We start from the raw sequence: 23,065 nt of genomic DNA on the forward strand, positions 1-23,065 counted from the left end.
TTAAAAAGATACCAAATGCAAAAGCAACAATGGACAAGAATGATCATTTTGATTCTATCATATTTTAAATTCTCTGTACATGAAAAGACATCATAAACAGTTCTAAAATAAGGAACAGACTATGAAAAACTATTTGCAATCCAACAGCAAAGGATTAATGCTCAGAATATAAAATAAACTCCTATGAATCTGTAAGAAAATTACAAGTAACACAACAGATGAATGGACAAAGGACCTAAACAGGCAAGTCACAGGAGATCTAAAAATGACCACTGCACCTATGAAATTATGCTCGATCTCACTGGCTATAAGGGAAATGCAAATTAAAACAATAACAAGGAAATACAACAATAGGAAAACAGTGATAAACACCTTTTTACACTATGGGTGGAGCTATAAATTGATGCAGTCGTTTTGAAGAACAACCAGGCATGCATATTAAAAATAAAAATAGGGACCCATCATGCAATGTTGGTGGGAATGTAAACTGGTGCAGCTACTGTGGAAAACAGTACGGAGGTCCCTTAAAAAACTAAAAATAGAACTACCATATGATCCAGCAGTTCCATTCCTGGGTATATATCCATAAAAAATGAAAACACTTATTTGAAATGACACATGCACCCCAATGTTCATAGCAGCACTATTTACAACGGCCAAGACATGGAAGCTACCCAAGTTCCCATCAATAGATGACGGGATTAAGATGATGTGGTGTGTGTGTGTGTGTGTGTGTGTGTGTGTATATAATATATATATATATATATACACACACACACACAATGGAATATTACTCAGCCATAAAAAGAATGAAATATTGCCATTTGCACCAATGTGGATGAACCTACAGAATATTATACTTAGTGAAATAAGTCAGACAAAGAAAGACAAATACTATGTGATATCACTTATATGTGGAATCTAAAAAATAATGGAAAAGAATATATATACAAAACAGAAACAGATTCACAGATATAGAAAACAAATCTTTGGTTACCAGTGGGTGGGGGGAGAGGGACAAATCAGGGGTACAGGATTAACAGATACAAACTACTATATATAAAATAGATACGTGGGAGAGAGGGGGAAGATGGCGGAAGAGTAAGATGCGGAAATCACCTTCCTTCCCACAGATACACCAGAAATACATCTACACGTGGAACAACTCCTACAGAACACCTACTGAACGCTGGCAGAAGACCTCAGACCTCCCAAAAGGCAAGAAACTCTCCACGTACCTGGGTAGGGCAAAAGAAAAAAGAATAAACAGAGACAAAAGAATAGGGATGGGACCTGCACCAGAGGGAGGGAGCTGTGAAGGAGGAAAGGTTTCCACACACTAGGAAGCCCCTTCGCGGGCGGAGGATGTGGGTGGCGGAGGGGGGAAGCTTCGGAGCCGCGGAAGAGAGCACAGCAATAGGGGTGCGGAGGGCAAAGCAGGGAGATTCCCGCACAGAGGATCGGTGCCGACCGGCACTCAACAGCCGAGAGGCTTGTCTGCTCACCCGCCGGGGCAGGCGAGGGCTGGGAGCTGAGGCTCAGGCTTCGGTTGGAGCACAGGGAGAGGACTGGGGTTGGCGGCGTGAACACAGCCTGCAGGGTTTAGTGCACCACGGCTGGCTGGGAGGGAGTCTGGGGAAAAGTCTGGACCTGCCAAACTGGCAAAAGACATTTTCTTCCCTCTTTGTTTCCTGGTGCGCGAGGAGAGGGGATTAAGAGCGCTGCTTAAAGGAGCTCCAGAGACGGGCGCGAGCCGCGGCTACCAGCGCGGAGCCCAGAGACGGGCATGAGACGCTAAGGCTGCTGCTGCCGCCACCAAGAAGCCTGTGTGCGAGCACAAGTCACTATCCACACCTCCCTTCCAGGGAGCCTGTGCAGCCCACCACTGCCAGGGTCCCAGGATGCAGGAACAACTTCCCCGGGAGAACGCACGGCGCCCCTCAGGCTGGTGCAACATCACACCAGCCTCTGCCGCCTCAGGCTCGCCTCGCATCTGCACCCCTCCCTCCCCCGGCCTGAGTGAGCCAGAGCCCCCGAGTCAGCTGCTCCTTTAACCCCGTCCTGTCTGAGCGGAGAACAGACGCCCCCCGGTGACCTACACGCAGAGGCAGGGCCAAATCCAAAGCTGAGCCCCGGGAGCTGTGCGAACAAAGAAGAGAAAGGGAAATCTCTCCCAGCAGCCTCAGGAGCAGCGAATTAAATCTCCACAATCAACTTGATGTACCCTGCATCTGTGGAATAACTGAATAGGCAATGAATCATCCCAAATTGAGGAGGTGGACTTTGGGAGCAAATATATATTATTTTTTCCCCTTTTTCTCTTTTTGTGACTGTGTATGTGTATGCTTCTGTATGAGATTTTGTCTGTATAGCTTTGCTTTCACCATTTGTCCTAGGGTTCTATCCGTCCGTTTTTTGTTTTTTTACTTAAAAATTTTTGTTTCGTAATAATTATTTTTTATTTTAATAACTGTTTATTTTATCTTACTCTATTTTATTTTATTTTATCCTCTTTCTTTCTTTCTTTCTTTCTACTTTTTCTCCCTTTTATTCTGAGCCGTGTGGATGAAAGGCTCTTGGTGCTGCAGCCAGGAGTCAGTGCTGTGCCTCTGAGGTGGGAGAGCCAACTTCAGGACACTGGTCCACAAGAGACCTCCCAGCTCCACGTAATATCAAATGGTGAAAATCTCCCAGAGATCTCCATCTCAACACCAGCACCCAGGTTCACTCAACGACCAGCAAGCTACAGTGCTGGACACCCTATGCCAAACAACTAGCAAGACAGGAACACAACACCACCCATTAGCAGAGAGGCTGCCTAAAATCATAATAAGTCCACAGACACCCCAAAACACACCACCAGACGTGAACCTGCCCACCAGAGAGAAAAGTTCCAGCCTCATCCACCAGAACACAGGCACTAGTCCCCTCCACCAGGAAGCCTACACAACCCACTGAACCAACCTTAGCCACTGGGGAAAGACACCAAAAACAATGGGAACTACAAACCTGCAGCCTGCAAAAAGGAGACCCCAAACACAGTAAGATAAGCAAAATGAGAAGACAGAAAAACACACAGCAGATGAAGGAGCAGGATAAAAACCCACCAGACCTAACAAATGAAGAGGAAATAGGCAGTCTACCTGAAAAAGAATTCAGAATAATGATAGTAAAGATGATCCAAAATCTTGGAAATAGAATAGACAAAATGCAAGAAACATTTAACAAGGACCTAGAAGAACTAAAGATGAAACAAGCAACGATGAACAACACAATAAATGAAATGAAAAATACTCTAGATGGGATCAATAGCAGAATAACTGAGGCAGAAGAACGGATAAGTGATCTGGAAGATAAAATAGTGGAAATAATTACTGCAGAGCAGAATAAAGAAAAAAGAATGAAAAGAATTGAGGACAGTCTCAGAGACCTCTGGGACAACATTAAACACACCAACATTCGAATTATAGGGGTTCCAGAAGAAGAAAAGAAAAAGAAATGGACTGAGAAAATATTTAAAGAGATTATAGTTGAAAACTTCCCTAATATGGGAAAGGAAATAGTTAATCAGGTCCAGGAAGCACAGAGAGTCCCATACAGGATAAATCCATGAAGAAACACGCCAAGACACATATTAATCAAACTGTCAAAAATTAAATACAAAGAAAACATATTAAAAGCAGCAAGGGAAAAACAACAAATAACACAGAAGGGAATCCCCATAAGGTTAACAGCTGATCTTTCAGCAGAAACTCTGCAAGCCAGAAGGGAGTGGCAGGACATATTTAAAGTGATGAAGGAGAAAAACCTACAGCCAAGATTACTCTACCCTGCAAGGATCTCATTCAGATTTGAGGGAGAAATTAAAACCTTTACAGACAAGCAAAAGCTGAGAGAGTTCAGCACCACCAAACCAGCTTTACAACAAATGCTAAAGGAACTTCTCTAGGCAAGAAACACAAGAGAAGGAAAAGACCTACAATAACAAACCCAAAACAATTAAGAAAATGGGAATAGGAACATACATATCGATAATTACCTTAAATGTAAATGGATTAAATGCTCCCACCAAAAGACACAGACTGGCTGAATGGATGCAAAAACAAGATCCATATATATGCTGTCTACAAGAGACCCACTTCAGACCTAGAGACACATACAGACTGAAAGTAAGGGGATGGAAAAAGATATTCCATGAAAATGGAAATCAAAAGAAAGCTGGAGTAGCAATTCTCATATCAGACAAAAGAGACGTTAAAATAAAGACTATTAGAAGAGACAAAGAAGGACACTACATAATGATCAAGGGATCGATCCAAGAAGAAGATATAACAATTGTAAATATTTATGCACCCAACATAGGAGCACCTCAATACATAAGGCAAATACTAACAGCCATAAAAGGGGAAATCAACAGTACCACATTCATAGTAGGGGACTTTAACACCCCACTTTCACCAATGGACAGATCATCCAAAATGAAAATAAATAAGGAAACACAAGCTTTAAATGATACATTAAACAAGATGGACTTAATTGATATTTATAGGACATTCCATCCAAAAACAACAGAATACACATTTTTCTCAAGTGCTCATGGAACATTCTCCAGGATAGATCATATCTTGGGTTACAAATCAAGCCTTGGTAAATTTAAGAAAATTGAAATTGTATCAACTATCTTTTCCGACCACAACGCTATGAGACTAGATATCAATTACAGGAAAAGATCTGTACAAAATACAAACACATGAAGGCTAAACAATACACTACTTAATAAGGAAGTGATCACTGAAGAAATCAAAGAGGAAATCAAAAAATACCTAGAAACAAATGACAATGGAGACATGACGACCCAAAACCTATGGGATGCAGCAAAAGCAGTTCTAAGAGGGAATTTTATAGCAATATAATCCTACGTTAAGAAACAGGAAACATCTCGAATAAACAACCTAACCTTGCACCTAAAGCAATTAGAGAAAGAAGAACAAAAAAACCCTCAAAGTTAGCAGAAGGAAAGAAATCATAAAGATCAGATCAGAAATAAATGAAGGAAATGATAGCAAAGATCAATAAAACAAAAAGCTGGTTCTTTGAGAAGATAAACAAAATTGATAAACTATTAGCCATACTCATCAAGAAAGAAAGGGAGAAGACTCAAATCAATAGAATTAGAAATGAAAAAGGAGAAGTAACAACTGACACTGCAGAAATACAAAAGATCACGAGAGATTACTACAAGCAATTCTATGCCAATAAAATGGGCAACCTGGAAGAAATGGACAAATTCTTAGAAATGCACAACCTGCCATGATTGAATCAGGAAGAAATAGAAAATATGAACAGACCAATCACAAGCACTGAAATTGAAACTGTGATGAAAAATCTTCCAACAAACAAAAGCCCAGGACCAGATGGCTTCACAGGCGAATTCTATCAAACATCTAGAGAAGAGCTAACACCTATCCTTCTCAAACTCTTCCAAAATATAGCAGAGGGAGGAACATTCCCAAACTCATTCTACGAGGCCACCCTTAAACCAAAACCAGACAAGGATGTCACAAAGAAAGAAAACTACAGGCCCATATCACTGATGAACATAGATGCAAAAATCCTCAACAAAATACTAGCAAACAGAATCCAGCAGCACATTTAAAGGATCACACACCATGATCAAGTGGGGTTTATTCCAGGAATGCAAGGATTCTTCAATATACGCAAATCAATCAACGTGATACACCATATTAACAAACTGAAGGAGGAAAACCATAGGATCATCTCAATAGATGCAGAGAAAGCTTTCGACAAAATTCAACACCCATTTATGATAAAAAGCCTGCAGAAAGTAGGCATAGAGGGAGCTTTCCTCAACATAATAAAGGCCATATATGACAAGCCCACAGCAAACATCGTCCCCAATGGTTAAAAACTGAAAGCATTTCCACTAAGATCAGGAACAAGACAAGGTTGCCCACTCTCACCACTATTATTCAACACAGTTTTGGAAGTTTTAGCCAGAGCAATCAGAGAAGAAAAGGAAATAAAAGGAATCCAAATCGGAAAAGAAGTAAAGCTGTCACTGTTTGCAGATGACATGATACTATACATAGAGAATCCTAAAGATGCTATCAGAAAGCTACTAGAGCTAATCAATGAATTTGGTAAAGTAGCAGGATACAAAATTAATGCACAGAAGTCTGTGGCATTCCTATACACTAATGATGAAAAATCTGAAAGTGAAATCAAGAAAACACTTCCATTTACCATTGCAACAAAAAGAATAAAATACCTAGGAATAAACCTACCTAAGGAGACAAAAGATCTGTATGCAGAAAATTATAAGACACTGATGAAAGAAATTAAAGATGATACAAACAGATGGAGAGATATACCACGTTCTTGGATTGGAAGAATCAACATTGTGAAAATGACTATACTATGCAAAGCAATCTACAGATTCAATGTGATTCCTATCAAACTACCACTGGCATTTTTCACAGAACTAGAACAAAAAATTTCACAATTTGTATGGAAACACAAAAGACCCCGAATAGCCAAAGCAATCTTGAGAACGAAAAATGGAGCTGGAGGATTCAGGCTCCCTGACTTCAGACTATACTACAAAGCTACAGTAATCAAGACAGTATGGTACTGGCACAAAAACAGAAATGTAGATCAATGTAACAGGATAGAAAGTCCAGAGATAAACCCATGCACATATGGTCACCTTATCTTTGATAAAGGTGGTAGGAATGTACAGTGGAGAAAGGACAGCCTCTTCAATAAGTAGTGCTGGGAAAACTGGACAGGTACATGTAGAAGTATGAGATTTGAACACTCCCTAACACCATGCACAAAAATAAGCTCAAAATGGATTAAAGACCTAAATGTAAGGCCAGAAACTATCAAACTCTTAGAGGAAGACATAGACATAAATCACAGCAAGATCCTTTTTGATCCACCTCCTAGAGAAATGGAAATAAAAACAAAATAAACAAATGGGACCTAATGAAACTTCAAAGCTTTTGCACAGCAAAGGAAACCATAAAGAAGACCAAAAGACAACCCTCAGAATGGGAGAAAATATTTGTAAATGAAGCAACTGATAAAGGATTAATCTCCTAAATTTACAAGCAGCTCATGCAGCTCAATATCAAAAAAACAAACAACCCAATCCAAAAGTGGGCAGAAGACCTAAACAGACATTTCTCCAAAGAAGATATACAGATTGCCAACAAACACATGTAAGAATGCTCAACATCATTAATCATTAGAGAAATGCAAATCAAAACTACAATGAGATATCATCTCACACCGGTCAGAATGGCCATCATCAAAAAGTCTAGAAACAATAAATGCTGGAGAGGGTGTGGAGAAAAGGGAACACTCTTGCACTGCTGGTGGGAATGTGAATTGGTACAGGCACTATGGAGAACAGTATGGAGGTTCCTTAAAGAACTACAAATAGAACTACCATATGACCTAGCAATCCCACTACTGGGCATATACCCTGAGAAAACCATAATTCAAAAAGAGTCATGTACCAAAATGTTCATTTCAGCTCTATTTACAATAGCCAGGAGATGGAAACAACCTAAGTGTCCATCATCGGATGAATGAATAAAGATGTGGCACATATATACAATGGAATATTACTCAGCCATAAAAAGAAACGAAATTGAGTAATTTGTAGTGAGGTGGATGGACTTAGAGTCTGTCATACAGAGTGAAGTAAGTCAGAAAGAGAAAGACAAATACTGTATGCTAACACATATATATGGAATCTAAGGGGAAAAAAATGTCATGAAGAACCTAGGGGTAAGATGGGAATAAAGACACAGACCTACTAGAGAATGGACTTGAGGATATGGGGAGGGGGAAGGGTAAGCTGTGACAAAGTAAGAGAGTGGCATGTACATATATACACTACCAAATGTAAGATAGCTAGTGGGAAGCAGCCGCATATCACAGGGAGATCAGCTCGGTGCTTTGTGACCACCTATATGGGTGGGATAGGCAGGGTGGGAGGGAGGGAGACGCAAGAGGGAAGAGATATGGGAACATATGTATATGTATAAGTGATTCACTTTGTTATAAAGCAGAAACTAACTCACCATTGTAAAGCAATTATACTCCAATAAAGATGTAAAAGAAAATAGATACACAACAAGGATATACTACATAGTGTAGGGGATCATACTCTTGTAGTAACCTATAATGGAATATAATCTGCAAAAGTACTGAATCACTATGCTATATACCCGAAACTAACACAATATGGTTAATCAACTATATTTCAATTAAAAAAAATAGAACCCCTCCCACACCCACACATGTACACTCTCTACTGCCCAACAATTTTTCTTCTAGAGAAATGCTCATATAAAATACTCAAGGAGGCTTATAGAAACACCCTTCAGAGTAGTGTTTGTGACAGTGAGAAATTGGAGACAACCTAAATATTCATATGGGAACAGAAAATATAAGGATGTATTTTCATAGTGTGAATCATGAAGCCATTAAAAGGAACGAGCCAGATTTATATGCATCAACATATCCAAGACACTCTAAGACATACTCTGGAGTGAAAATCCAAGTTGCAGAACAACATATAACATGAGATATCTTTCATGTTATACTCCATAGTGCCTATGTGTCTATATATATATACACACATAGTGTAAAAAGACAAAAGACTGGGAAAGAGACACATCAAATAGCAATTGGGGGCTAAGGTGGTGGGGTGGAAGTAATCATGGACTTCTAGTATTACTTGTAATATTTAAATTTTTAAAGAAGCAAATGTGTTCATGTATTGCTTATACAAGTAAAAACTAACAACACAAGAAATGTTTTAAGTCACTGAGCTCAGATCAGGACAGCCTCTAGAGAGAGATTCATCTCTCTGATATAAAGTGGCAGATATGTTTTTTTTATGTAAGCAGTTAGAGGACGGCTTCAGAAACAGATTTTTTCCTTCCTCTCTCCCTCTCTCCATTCTTTAGTTTCAGTTAACAATCTAATATGTCTCTTAATGAAGTTAGATTTCTATTAATTGATCATTTAACCTTTAACCATTATTGTGATAAGCTTGGGAGTCCTTCAGTTATTGGAAAATAATTTTATTCACACTATATAGGGGTTGTGTCTTGCTCTTTCCTCTTGTCGTTAGGAAACCATAATGTTCTGCCAGCAATAGCTTACCTTTTCCCTGATTTCTTTTGCCTTTGCTGTTTTTAGCTTCCTGTTATTTAGCAGATGTAGAGTGTTAACTGTTAACTGTTACCCCCTCATATATGATGGAGACTACATTGTGCTTGGAAGTCACTGGAAAAGTGATTGTGGGAGGGGCGGGGTTCAGTAAGCAACTGCTTATTCAGAACACCGAGAAGCCAAATGCAGGAACTCCTCCAAGGTAACAAATGACAAAGCCTGGGCCGTGTTCTTTCCATTTCAGAACTGTCCTTTGTCCAATGGCAAAGAGCAAATTAGCCCTTGCAAATTTATGTGGATTGACTCACACCAGCAATATATATGTTAATGAAACACACAGGGAAGACTTAGTAGTTGGCTTCAGATGGATTTCAAACATGCTGTGACATGGTGCGAAGAGGAAGCTGCGACATTAGGGGGAAGTGTCCTTTTTGAAGCTCCTGCTCAAAAATGCCAACAGGTCAGAATGCTGGTGTAAGAGCAGGAGGAATGTTCTCTGAGAGGTTGCTTTGCATGAGAAGGAACTAGAGACTTTTCCAATATTTACCACATATTATCTGAGAAGTGTTACAATTACCACCATTAGAAAGATTTTTGTCTACATTCATTGTCTCCACCAGCCAAGGGCCTCCCAGGGTGGGAAAAAATAGGGAACTGTCACTTTGCTAGGGGATGTTCAGCTCCACTGAGGAGGGGACAGAGTTGGATGTCTGTAAGAGGAATTTAGCTTTAGGGTGTGAATGACTGAATTTGCCCCCTTTCTAATAAGTCCCAGTTAGTGGAGGGAGTGAAGGTAGGAGTTGGAGGTGGAAGAAGTGGTTGGCAAGTTGCCCAAAATCTAGAAGTTCTTGATCAGCTGACATAAACTGCAAGCCCCCAAGCTCCCTGATTTCACACCATGGGCAGAGTGATCAGAGCGTACTTGCTCATCTCTGGTTCTCGTTTTTAAAGCAGAAGTTTAAAACAGTGCAATATTCTCTCATCTGAGGTTTTGCTTTAAACCACTGAAGACATGGGTGGGTGAAAGCAGCATGTCCCCACTGAGTCAGGGAGGTGTCCAACCTCAGACCCAGGCTGTGATGTAGGGGCTTTTTGGTGTGGTCATTACTGCCAAGCCCGTTGGAAGGAGGCCTTTGTTCAGAAGGCTCAAGAAAGATGGGGAGCCCAGCCCAGGAGAAATATGGGGTTGGGGGCCCGCCCCTGTTAGAGGGCTTCCTCCCATCCTGTTGCCTATGGCCAGGTCGTCTTGAAAACAGCGTTACTTGGCATCTTGAGGCATGTGCACTTTCAGTGCTATCAAACTTTCTTCAAGTTATCAGACATTCTTAGTGCAGTCAAACCAAGCTTACTTTAAAAAAAATTCCTTGAAAAATCGGGTATTTAAATCAGTTTTAAGAAACTATTAAAGACATCAGGCTGGCTAATAAAAATCAGACCTGGTTTTTAAAAGAGTTAAGTAGATAAAAGACCCTCAACTGATTTGGGGCAGCTCTGCCTGGTCTGACCCACCCTCCCTCAGGAACTTAGTCAGGAGTGCTCTGCTGTCTTGTTGGAAGCCTTGTACAGGATTGCCTTGCAACGTAAAGCAAACAGCAGTTGTGATCATTGGCATTAATAATGTGGCTTCTGGGCTTCCCTGGTGGCGCAGTGGTTGAGAATCTGCCTGCTAATGCAGGGGACACAGGTTCAAGCCCTGGTCTGGGAGGATCCCACATGCCGCGGAGCAACTGGGCCCGTGAGCCACAACTACTGAGCCTGCGCGTCTGGAGCCTGTGCTCCGCAACAAGAGAGGCCGTGATAGTGAGAGGCCCGCACATGGCGATGAAGAGTGGCCCCCACTTGCCACAACTAGAGAAAGCCCTTGCACAGAAACTAAGACCCAACACAGCAAAAATAAATTAAAAAAATAATAATAATGTGGCTTCTGGAGCAGGGAGCCTAGAATTATCATCTATCTGTCATCTTTCACTCAAAGAGAGAGCGTCGGCAGCCATCGAAGTTTCTGGTACTTGAGAAGACAGGAAAGAGCAATATTTATTTCTCAATGTCCAAAGGGAAATTATAAAATTTCAGTGGTATGATAAATGCTTAAATACTTAATGCAATAAATCCTTCCCTATTAAAAGCTACCCACACCCACAGAGGGATGAATTTCTTCCTGAATTAATAGCGGAGACACAGGCTTCCCTCTCAGGGTAGGAACACAGAACTGCTCCACCCCCTCCTTGCACCTTTAAGAGAGGAAGCACTGTGGTTCAGAAAGGCCCTTATTCCCATCCTAACATGCACAATGCCAACTGTTCCTTGAGAGGGCAGGCTCACCTCACTGTCCTGCTGATTAATCTCGTTGAGGCTTGACTGTTGTAGCAGGACTGTTAGGAGCCTGTAAAGAAAAACAGGAGAAGTGGCTTAAAAGAGCAGAGTCTGAATGCGAACATGACATTAGAAATACAGTCTGCTGAAGGCCTCCAAATGACCATATGCCCTCTGCATTTACTAGGGGAAAGATCCACGGAAAAAAAGCCAGTGTGATAGGTAAGAAGGCACAAGAAGGCAGGTAGGAGGAAGACTTCTATCTCTTCTCCCACCTCCTCTCTGTCTTAGTGCTTCTGGAGCAGCCAAAGAGAACGGAGGAAGCGAATCCTCACACTTATTACTCACCAGAACGGTATCCCTTTGCGTTCACTCTAAGAAGCAAAGTCCTCCAGTGCTTACTTTTTATTCATTTTCCATAAACTTACAGAGTGCTTTCAAATTGCTTCACCACTAGGTACACGTGTCATGCCTTCTAAATGTACTGGAGGCAGTCAGCATTTACAACTTCCGCTTATTCTTTCTAAAACGCACAAATACCTAAGCATGCAATGGCAGTTAACAGTGTGAAACAACTGCCAATGATTCTCAAGTTCAAATTCTTATCCCACTTGGGCCCAATACTTGGTTGACTGAGGTCAGTACTCCATATGTGGGAGAGAAGCAGTTGAGTACAGTGGTTAGGAGCCCAAACTCTGGAGCCAGACTACCTGGGTTCACATCCCAGTCCTGTCACTGACCAGCTCTGTGACCACAGGCAAGTAACTTCACTTCCCTGTGCCTATGCATCCTCATCTATAAAATGAGGGTAACAAACAGTGCCTACCTTATAGATCAGTGTGAGGATTAAATGAGTTAACATGCATACAGCATTTAAAGCATGCCTAGAACACAGTAAGTGTTATTTCTAGAATACTTGACCCTAGAAGTTTTAACCCTGGCTCCATCTCAGAATTCCCTGGGGAGATTTTTTTTTTACCTGGGCTGTATATTCAAGGTTTCTGATGCAGGAGGTCTGGAGAGAAGCATAGCTTCTACCATTTAAATAAGCTGTTCAGAAAATTCTGGTAAACAATCAGATTTGGAAACCACTGAGAAAGGTGCTGAGTGAATAAATCAATGGATACTCATTGTTATAGAAGGAATTGTGTCCCTCCCAAATCTGTATGTTGAAGCTCTAACCCCCCAATGCCTTAGAATGTGACTATATTTGGAGATAGAGCCTTTAAAGAGGTAATTAAGTTAAAATGAAGGATTACAGCGGGCCTTAATCCCATTTGACTGGTGTTCTCATAAAAAGAGGAGATTAGGACACACAGAGTGACGCCAGAGGCACACCCTTACAGTGGAAAGACCACGTGAAGAGGCAGCAAGAGGATGGCAATCTGCAAGCCAAGGAGAGAGTCTCAGAGGAAACCAACCCTGCTGGCACCTTGATGTTGGCCTTCCAGCAGCAGCCTTCAGAACTGTGAAAAAATAAATTTCTGCTGTTTAAGCCATCCAGCCTGTGGTATTTTGTTACAGTCACCCCAGCGAACTAATATACTCACCGAGATGATAAAGGATTGTCTATGGGCAGACAATGAAAACATTCGGCAATTACTTTGGAACAGTTATTTGAAAAATAAGATGGCTTAGCCTCCTCCTGAATCAGATTTTCACTGTCTCTCAGCTGAGAAGACATCTAAAGTCCTAAGTAGTAAATTGCTTAATATTAATCAGAGGGATTGATCATACAGTGTTACAAAGAGAACTTAAATGGGGGTGGACTTCTTCAGTGGGGGGAATATAACCAAGAAGCCTAGGTTTTAAATCTAGTCTTATCACTGTTTTTTGGGGAGCCAGGATACTGCTGTGATTTAATTCTGGCCTCACCACTGCATGACCTCGCTGAGCTTCTGTATCCTCACTTCTCTAACAAGGATAATAACAGCGGCGGTGGTGGTGAGGGTTAAATAACATAACAGGTGTAAAACTCCTAGTATACAGATTTTAAAGGAACAGTGTCTATGACTGTGAACAGCACATCTCTTTATCCTTTCTGAATTCTAGAATTTCTCCGTCAGGTGGGAACATGCTACAAAAATAACTGTATTTTGGTTAATGCTATTTTTTATATTTTCCCTTATAGCTGCTTTATGGGGGGGAGGGTAATGGGTGACTATCTTTCTTCTTTCTTTCTTTCCTTCTCTCTCTCTCTCTCTCCTCTCCTTTCTCCTCTCCTCCCCTACCCTGCCCTCTACTCTTCTCTTCCCTTCCCTTTCCTTTCTCTCTCTTTCTCTCTCTCTCTTTCCCCTCTCTCTCTCATTAGTGGCCATTGTCTAATCTCTCGGGCACATGTGGTCCAAAGTGCTGGGGGAGGGAGAGTGAGGGTGAGCAGAGGTCAGTGGTGGTCCAATCTGGTTATCCTCGGCTAACCCTGAGCAGACTGAGATCAGCTGTAGTCGGACAGGATCTTCTGGGGCTCCTCTAGAGCAGTGTGATCACATTGGGGGAAGTGGGCTCTAACCAGATGAGAATGGGGGGGGGAGATCAAGACCTCTTCTCACATCCTGGGTGAGCCTCCAAGGGTCACAGGGTGAGCCCTGTGCTGGATAGTCCTCTGTTTGTCTCTCAGATCCAGTCTCTGCCCTGCAGTGTCCTACTCTGAGGCTGACCTCCAATAATTCATCATCCAGGTCCCTTGCCCTCTGACCTCCCACTGGGTTTGGTCAGTGGGAGAACCAGCAGGAGGAAGGAGAGAAGCCACTCTCCTTTCTGACAATGATTTTTTTCCTCTACTAAAGGCCTTGGCTCCTGCCAGGTGGCCCCTCTCCTACACTACAACTACCGCCCAGCTCTCAGCAGGTTTCCAGTAACAGCTTCCTTCCTCACCTCTTGTGGCCTAGGGGAGGAACATTTTCCTGCTTTTGGAGGGGCGTGGGGGTGGCAGACTGTCACCATCTCTTGCCGGTTAATTTCAAATAGTCTTTCATTAAACCTTCTTGGTCATCTCGTTTACTATTTCATGTCTTCCCTGTCACGACCCTGAGTGACATATGCCAATCTACACTGCTTGCCTCCATTTGGCTCCTAGGTCACCGAGACTCATCGATCTTTAAAGCTGGTACAAATTTACACATGAGTATTCTCTCTCTCTCTTTCTCTCATTTTATGAGAGCAAATGACCTGATGCACTACACTACTTGCCAAGGTCATCACACGTTGCCCTGGTTGTCCAGCCTGGACTAGGAACCAGGTGTCTGCTTTCCAGCCTTGTGCTTCTATCCCATTCCGTTCCGTGGTTCAGAGGTCATCTGCAAGATACTTGTCCCACATCTGTCTTAATTAACAGCGGACTTGCAGACCTCTTAGTTTTGTTTTCTCAGAGCTCCTGTTTTGTGCTAAGGTGACCCAGGAGTATTTCTCCCATGACCCCCCAGCCCAATTTCCTATTAGCACCAGCTAAAACTCTGCTCTCAGATCTCCAGGCCACAGCATAAGGCTCACCTCATCCCAGCTGCCAGGACAGCAGGCACAGGTCCCCAGCAGGAGCTTTCCCAGACAGGCAGAGTGGTGAGTGATAAGTGCATGGAGGCTGGAGCCAGACTGCCTCTATTAGAAGCCCTGCTCCCTCACCAATCAGCCAGACCTTGGACAAGGTATAAAACTCTCAGTGCCTACATTTTCTTATCTTTAAAATAAACATAACAACCCTACTTCTTAAAGATTTGTTGTAACTTTAAATGGGTCAAAGCATATAAAGCACTTAACATGGACTTTACATACTATAATAAATTCTATATAATGATTAATTTCTTAAAAGGCTCCTACCCTTTATATTCTGGGGTCCCGTGATTGCCATTAGGTGATTGGTAGGCCAGAGAGAGCTCAGCTAGATGTATCCAGGAAAGGGGGGAGGGTTGTCTCCTTGAGCTTCTCTGTTTTGCTGGCCCCTTGGGCTCACAGTCCTGGAGGGGGCTCAGCCCAGGGATGGCTGGGAAAAAGGGTCCCCAAGCCAGTCATCTGCTCTCCTGTCCCTGAAGCTGCCTGAAACATCCACTGCAGGTTAGAATGCATCACCTGGAAACTAGAGAATAGGACCCCAAAGAAATGATTTCCTTCCTCCCTCTGGCTGTAGTCAAGAGCAATGAAAAGAGGCAGAGCTGCTGGCACTCTGGCAGGAAAAAAAAAAAAAATCTGCTGGTAACCATGGAGACCATAAAAAAGACTTTCAGAGAGCCCTGTGGCTGCTTTCAGAGGAAATCGCTGCTCGCCTTGCAACTCTAGCATGCGCAGTGTTGTACAAACACAACTGCGTGCTCTTTGGAGCTCTGTCTTAATGATCATGCCCCCTCTTTCACATGGACGCCCTCTGAATGTCCCAGCCAAGGAAGCAAGAAAAGCAATGGGGAGCTGAAAGGGAGAAAACTCGGACCTGCTGAGAAGCAGAGCATTCAAAGCAGGAAGGGGACTCGTGAGATGAAACCTGTGCTCCTTTGCTTTTGTACATCCAGCTTGCCTTCGTGTTCTTAATTATAGGTCCTTCATCCCGGCAGCAGCTTAGATTTCCCACAGAGATGTAGCTTAGCTAAGGCTGTATATTGCCACTGGTTGGTTTGCTAGTGAGTTGTTTCCATCAGAGAACCAAAATTTCTCTGGAGGCAAAGGGCTAACTGAAGTGTCCCCTTGGCTTGTTTATAAGCAGCTTCAGTTTGAGACTTCACTCTAAATAGTCTCCAGCAAGCACCGAGTGGAAGGAGTGTGCTGTTTGGAAATATAGGAGTTAGTGGATTTTAAAAGGAGTATGAATACCTGAGTACAAGGCCACAAAGTGGCTGGTACATATGCTTATGATTAGAGGAAAAATATAGATGCATGTACACTGAATGGTTCAGTCTAATGTTCATTGGGTTCTAAAATCTTGCAATGCTCTACAATGTCCCAAGGTTAATACAAATGGGAGCGCTGTTCATACCCTGATGACCTTCGCAGTAAATGTATGCTCATGTCAGTGGGTGCAGGACTGTGTGGGCATGCACCTGTGTGTGCAGATATATTTTTTGTGGACCTGTGTGTGCTAAGATGAAGAAGGCCAGGGTGAGAGCTGGTGGGTGGCCGTAGCAGGGTTTCATTCTTTAGTGCTGATCTACGGTACTTTATTTCTATCTTCCATCATCATCTTCATCGATATCATCACCCTCATCATCACCACTAACACTTACTGAACATGGACAATTGACAGTGTTCAGTGCTTTCCACATATTTTCTCATTTACTTTTGCCTACTTACCTATGAGGTAAGTACTGTATTATTCCTACTTTCTAGAAAAGAAAGCTAGCTGAACCTTGACATGTTAACTTGCCCAAGATAATGTGGTCTGTAAGATACGGAGCCAGATTCATACTCAGTCAGTCTGACTCCTGAGCTGGCACTCCTGGCCACCCTTTACCTCAATCCAAAAACAGGAATTTAGGTGGTTTTCAGATACATATAGTAAAACAAGATCACAGGCGAAAACACTAGGCAAAGAGAAAATGAGGGCAGGATAAAGAACACATAATTATGGTCCTATGTGCATGCCAGAGGTGAGACACAAATTGGGCTTTGAGTTTTCTAAATATGCAAAGAGAGAAACATGATCATAAGTCACAGTGTCCACATAGTAAAAATAAAAAATAATTTATCAGGAGAAGCACAGGAATTCCTCCTTTAGTAGAAATTTTTCTTGTGGCTTTTCAGAAAAGATTTTTTTGGACACTGTAACAAAAAAAAAATTTCCTGACAATCAGACAATAAGGAGTTTGTATGGCTGTTTCTTATAAGGCCTCTCAGTGTAGACTGAGGGCTTAAGGATAAAATGTGGCTATTAAAGTAAATTCAACAAGTCCACAGCCGTGGACTCCAGGAGCACAGCAGACCCACTGGGCAGGTTACTTATCTTCACACATGCACTATGCAATTAGTTTTCTTCTTGATGCCTTAGTTTTCTCATCTATAAAATGGGGATAGAAATATTACCTATCACAGAGGTGTGGTAAAGATTAGATGAGATAGTACGTGGAAAGCACTAAGAACTTTGCTCAGAACATGATAAACAATGAGTGCTGTTTGTCATCGTCATCCTTTTTGTAACTACAGACCTATATGCTTTAATGGTCAGACAAGCTGGCCTAAAGTTGTATTCACTTAGGAAAATTAAATAGTCAAACAGGTATGCATGGCCTAATGGAAGGTCACTCCCTTCTGCGTTATGATTTTAGGATTAGAAAGTGCCCATAAGACAGACCAAGAACTTTTTTTCTCAGAAAACGATTCTGAGTTCATGCAGACACACAAACAAATGGGCAACTGAAGTCCAACTTCTCTGGTGCGGTTAGTTTCGGCTTGAAGGATTTAATGCCGATGTTATCAAACTCTGCCATGGCCATAAAATTTCTCAGTAAAACAATGATAAAATATCTAATTTTAAGCAATGTAATTCCATAAGGAATCCTTTCAATCAAGCTAGTTTTGAAATGTTCTCTAGGTAACAAAGCCAGTTGATTTGCTACATGGGTTTGTGTCAAACTAAAGGCTGGCACTTGCCATCTATCCCTACAAGGGTGAAATCACAAGCTGCTGAGACTGCTGACCTTCAACACCCCCTGAAAGGAGCTCAGGGTGGAGATCAGGAATGAGGCACTCTGTGCTGTGGGAAAAACTGGCAGAACGGGCCTTCAGATAGTTAGATATTTTCAGGAGAAGATTTTATGAGCCCAATTCTTGCATCTCCTCATATCTAGAAAAGCACTAAAATCTTTCATGGTGACGTCTGCTCCTTGTGACCAGCAGCAACCTTCTGCAAAACTGTGTGCTCCCCCTTCACTAAAATCACATATATACTGACCTTCCCCCCTACCTCTTTGCAGCAGTTGCTCAGAGCTATCTGAAATGCTCTCTCCTGGGCTATAAGTCCTCATTTTGCCCCAAATAAAACTTAACTCACAACTCTCACGTCGTGCTTTTTTTTTTTTTTTTTCAGTCGACAGTTGTTAAGGTTTAACCCAATTCATTTTCGGAGAACATTTAACAGGTATGATAATTTTGGTTTTGGAATATTTAATCTTAACCTTTGGGTTTTACTAGTTACAGCAGCTAGCATTACCATAACAAAAGCAGATTTTATCTTCCAGAATCAGCTAACTGTCCATTTAGGACAATAAAACTATATCATCAGCACACAGAGGATGTTTATTTTTCTGGCTTCAGCTCTTCCTAAGGTGGTGACTGGGTCATTTGGGACAATTTCATGAGAAGGGGAAGCCACAGCTCTGTGCTATCTCAGTTATAGTGATGTAATGTAAATCCTAGAGAGTCTAGGGGCACTGCTGGGCATAATAAGAAATAGTCTAATAAGTCCACAAAAGAGGAAGTACACTTAGTTTTTAATATATTATTGTAGTGATTTCAGATGATGAACCAAATCTATTGACCAAATTGATCCTGAGTGCGATTCTGACTGCCAAGGCTTAGTTCACCCCGCAGGTGCAATGGTTTAACGGCAGAGCCAGGTTTTCACCAAAATTCTTGTCCCCCTTTCTTGGATTGGAATCATCACCAGAAGGTGGATTCTTGGTCAGGGACTATATTCCCCACCGCTCTTTATGGCCAAATGACTCATCCTTATTAATGGAATGTGAGCAGAAGTGAACTGTGTCATTCACAGGCTGAGATTTTAAAGAAATAAGTAAGGCTTATCTAAGCTCCTCTTAACCTATCTGCAGGCCAAACAAAAAGGATTCTGTGATGCTAGGAGATGATGAAGCCACAAGCTTGCATCCCTGAATTACCTGTGGAGGGGAGGCTCCCTGCCCCCATCCAGGAAACATATATTGGACTAAACTTTTATTATGTTAAAACGCTGAAGCTTTGGGTTTTATTTGTTACAACAGCTATGATTACCATAACTAAAGCAGGTGTTCATTTTCCAGAATCAGGTAGATTTTGAAATGACTACTCTGAGTGAGGCAGGTAAAAATCATCTAAGTGGAGTAAATTGGGGCAGAAGAGTCTTAAAAGGTACGTTTAAAATGTATTTTCTAAAGATTACTCTTGGGAAGACAGTATGATTTTGTGACTAAATATTTTTGTGGGTTGTCTAGAAAAGTCACTCTTTTTTCATCAAAAGGTAGTCATCTTTTTATGATGTCTACTGATTGTTAGCTCTGGGATTGCTGTTTCTTCTCTAAACTTCCTTGTTTTGTTGGGCTTTGAGTAAATCCTAGTTTTCTATTATTCCTGGATATGATCCAATGATAATAAGAGGCAAGGCTTGGTTGGGAATAGTCCTGGAATTTCCCAAGTCCTTTAACTTTAGTGTAAACAGACTGAAATGAAGAAATCCTATTACCTCTCAACCTGGAAGGGGCCTTGGTCTCCTCAACCCCCGCATGGCTTCAGTTTACTTCTGAACACAGGGTCTGAAGGAGGCAGCAGAATGCACCCACCGTGCTGCTGGCCTGCAGCCTAGCTCTGGGGAGTGTGAAGTTCCTGTCAGAGGCCTGCTCTGTCAGCAGAGGTTCAGGAAGTGCCTGGAACGGAACCTTGCTGATTCCACAGTGGGAAGTGTGCTGTCATCAAGCTGCCAGGAGGGGCTTTCGAAAGACTGGGGACCCAGGCCACTTGGATACAGAGGCCTGGGGTAGCTACACTTGGTCTGGGCAAAGCTTTTTCCTTTGTTGCTCAATCGTCTTACAAAAAGGTGACCTCAATCATCCAACTACTTGAGGGCTTTCTTTGCATGGTCTCCAGCAGCTCACACTTCTGGTTTGCCTTCTCACCCACTGGTCCCCCTGTCTCAGTCTCCTTTGCTGGGTCTTTGCCTCCTTCCAGCCCATAAATATTGGCATGACTCTGGGTTCATACATTAACCTTCCCTTACCCTGTTTGGTTTCCATCACAACACTCGTTACTATTTGAAATTATCCTATTTATTTGTTTACTAGTGTGCCACTTAACTCCTGCACTAGAAAGTAAGCTCTGTGAGGTCAGAGACACTGGCTTGCCCACTGGGGAACTCTAGGGCCTAGAGCGGTGGTTGGCCCATAATAAGCACTCAATAAATAGTCATTGAGTTAATAATTGACTGATTAATTGAATGAATGAATATAAGAAATTCAGATGATGACAAACAGCACTTCTTCTTAAATCAGAGACTAGGAGAAAAGGGTTTTATCGAAATAAAATTGGGATTGAGACTAGAGTTGAGATTGTTCCAGGATATTTTGATTCACTGAGATGGGGTCCTGTCTGCTGCAAATACCAAAAAAATGGATGGATTTTGTTTTTATTTGCCACATGGATTGGATTAGGTGACCTTCTAATCCAAGTTGGGTGCCTCCCAACTTGAGCGTCGTGTGAACCTGGCTACGTACCTCACATCGGGCTCAGCGGTGGCAGCGTGCAGTGGCAGACGGCCATTTTTATCAGGGATATTGTGCTTGGCACCATTTCTTAGTAGACTCACACAGCCTTCCAGCCAACCCTGGAAAAGCAAAAGCATCGTTATATAACACAATCTCGCATAACATAGTAACAGAGTCCAACAAACTTTCTCCAGTTTTCTTTCCCTTTCTTCTTTGGTTTGGCTAAAAACATGTTCTACTGGACCTGAAGTGGTTGGTTAAGGACCATAACTCCCATTTAGACAACAGAGGGCTGAAGGTCTTGAGGTGTGGATTCCTGAGTCTTCTGAGAACTTTACCCTGTAAGATGCAGACTGATTCCTAGACTCTTCTGCGTCTGCCTCCCCATTTCTAGGGCCACTTGCTGGCATTCCACTTTTATACCCAGTTCCTAGAGCCAAATGTGGCAATGTGATGGGGGTGATTAATCAGCTCTAGACCCTAATTCTATGGGCTTAGCTCCAAATCATGCTCGTCAACGGTCTGACCTGGATGTCATTGTCCAAAACTGGGCTCCTATGTCATTCTTGAGTCACAGCCTCCACTCGATGCCTCAATTCATCTATATCTGATAAATGGTCCTTCGTCCTCTTTTCCAAGTTCTTTTTCTAGTAACCACAAAGATAATATCTTGCTTATTCTAGTCAGTCCCCTTCCTGATGCCTGGAATTCTAAACTAAGCCCTACTCCAATGGCTGGGACCCTGCCACCCTGTTGACTGATCTTTCTGCTGCTGAATATGGGGCTATCACCAGCACCCTCTAAGGGCTCCCCACTGTTGTGTTTTATCCCCCTATGAATTCCCCAAGAAACTTCCTTTGAACTCCCTGTTGTCTACTAATTCACCAGATTGAGACCTGATATTGCCACATCTGATGCTTGTCCTTCCTTGGTTAGCACTTACAGCTGGGTCATTTCTCCACTGTCTCTCCTGTTTCAAAGGGAAAATATAACTGCAGGCTAGTCCTCCCTTTCTGTTTGTTAATTCTTTAAGTAACTGACCCAACCCTGCTGATAACTGAGTTTGGCTCACATGCCAAGGAGAATACCTCCTACATTCATCCAGAATCATTTGGGTTACTCACCTAATTAAAAGTAAACTTATAAGTAAATGAAGTATATAAGTATACTTATATGAAGTATATGAGTATAATAATAACTTATGAGTAACTGAAGTTATTATTATGAAGAATAACATAATAAAGCTCTATTTTTTCCTGCCTTTTTCCATTCTTATATAGTTAAGCCTCAAGATTACCCAGTAACAAGAGAAAGATTACTGAAGATTTTCCCATGCAGTACTGGAAGCAATAAAAATGTTACTAAATGCATGGAGGAGAAAAAAAGATAATCATCAGAAAAGGCCTTTTGGTTCTGAAAAGTCTGCAAAAAAAATCTTTCTACAAAAGCACATTAAAATTCATAGGTTCTAAAATTGAATGTGGCTTTGTAGAACTGACCAATAATATCTGTCTTAAGTAGAAGCAAATAATTTTCATAGTTTACTAATGTATTAAATCTGGTTTTAGTTCCTAATGCCCGTCATCAAGTTTTCTGATTAAAAGGGAAAAATATGGCCAGGAGACCCAAAAGAAAGGCATGCTGGACAAATTTCAGAGTTGCCAAATTTTTGAGTGGCCAAAGTTTTAGTTTTTGAAAAACAAATCTTCTGATGTGGAAGGGTTTGAAACATTTTTATCATTTTGCAACATTTCCTGGAACTATGGGTGTATGTGGTTTTCTTTCTTTTCTTCAGAAAAGAAATCAGAAAACCATTGACTTCATCTGAAACCCATGGTCACTATTCAGAACCAACAAATATGTTTTGGACCTACTATGTTCTGAGTGATTCTGCATGTGGTTCTCCTTCAACAGTAATAAACTTAGGGTATTATTTTTACTACATTTTACACATGAGGAAGAGGCATAAGGAGGTGAAGAAATTTGCCTAGCATCACACATCTATGGTAAGTTTATTTGTATACTGAGCTTGAAGCTGTGACTGAGACAGTTTCTGAGTGCTCCCTTTGCCTAGTTCCTCTTTAATACTTGAATACAAACATTGCCAGAGGGAGTGGTGGGCTTCACTGTGTAATCACTAAGATACCACCTAC

The 23,065-nt window shown here is 41.8% G+C and overlaps 1 protein-coding gene across 2 annotated transcripts in view; it reads right to left on the reverse strand.

Moving 5' to 3' along the window:
* Positions 1–23,065, reverse strand: part of ANKRD55 (ankyrin repeat domain 55) — a 127,089-nt gene that overhangs the window by 38,788 nt on the left and 65,236 nt on the right. For both annotated transcript variants that reach the window (XM_060295425.1, XM_060295424.1), the window contains exons 5-6: positions 20,922–21,031; positions 11,536–11,596 (exon numbers count right to left, since the gene is read on the reverse strand). In XM_060295425.1, coding sequence (XP_060151408.1) covers positions 11,536–11,596; positions 20,922–21,031 — 171 coding nt within the window. The remainder of the gene's footprint in view (positions 1–11,535; positions 11,597–20,921; positions 21,032–23,065) is intronic.

The sequence above is a fragment of the Globicephala melas genome, chromosome 3, assembly GCF_963455315.2.
Source record: "Globicephala melas chromosome 3, mGloMel1.2, whole genome shotgun sequence".
NCBI lineage: Eukaryota > Metazoa > Chordata > Mammalia > Artiodactyla > Delphinidae > Globicephala > Globicephala melas.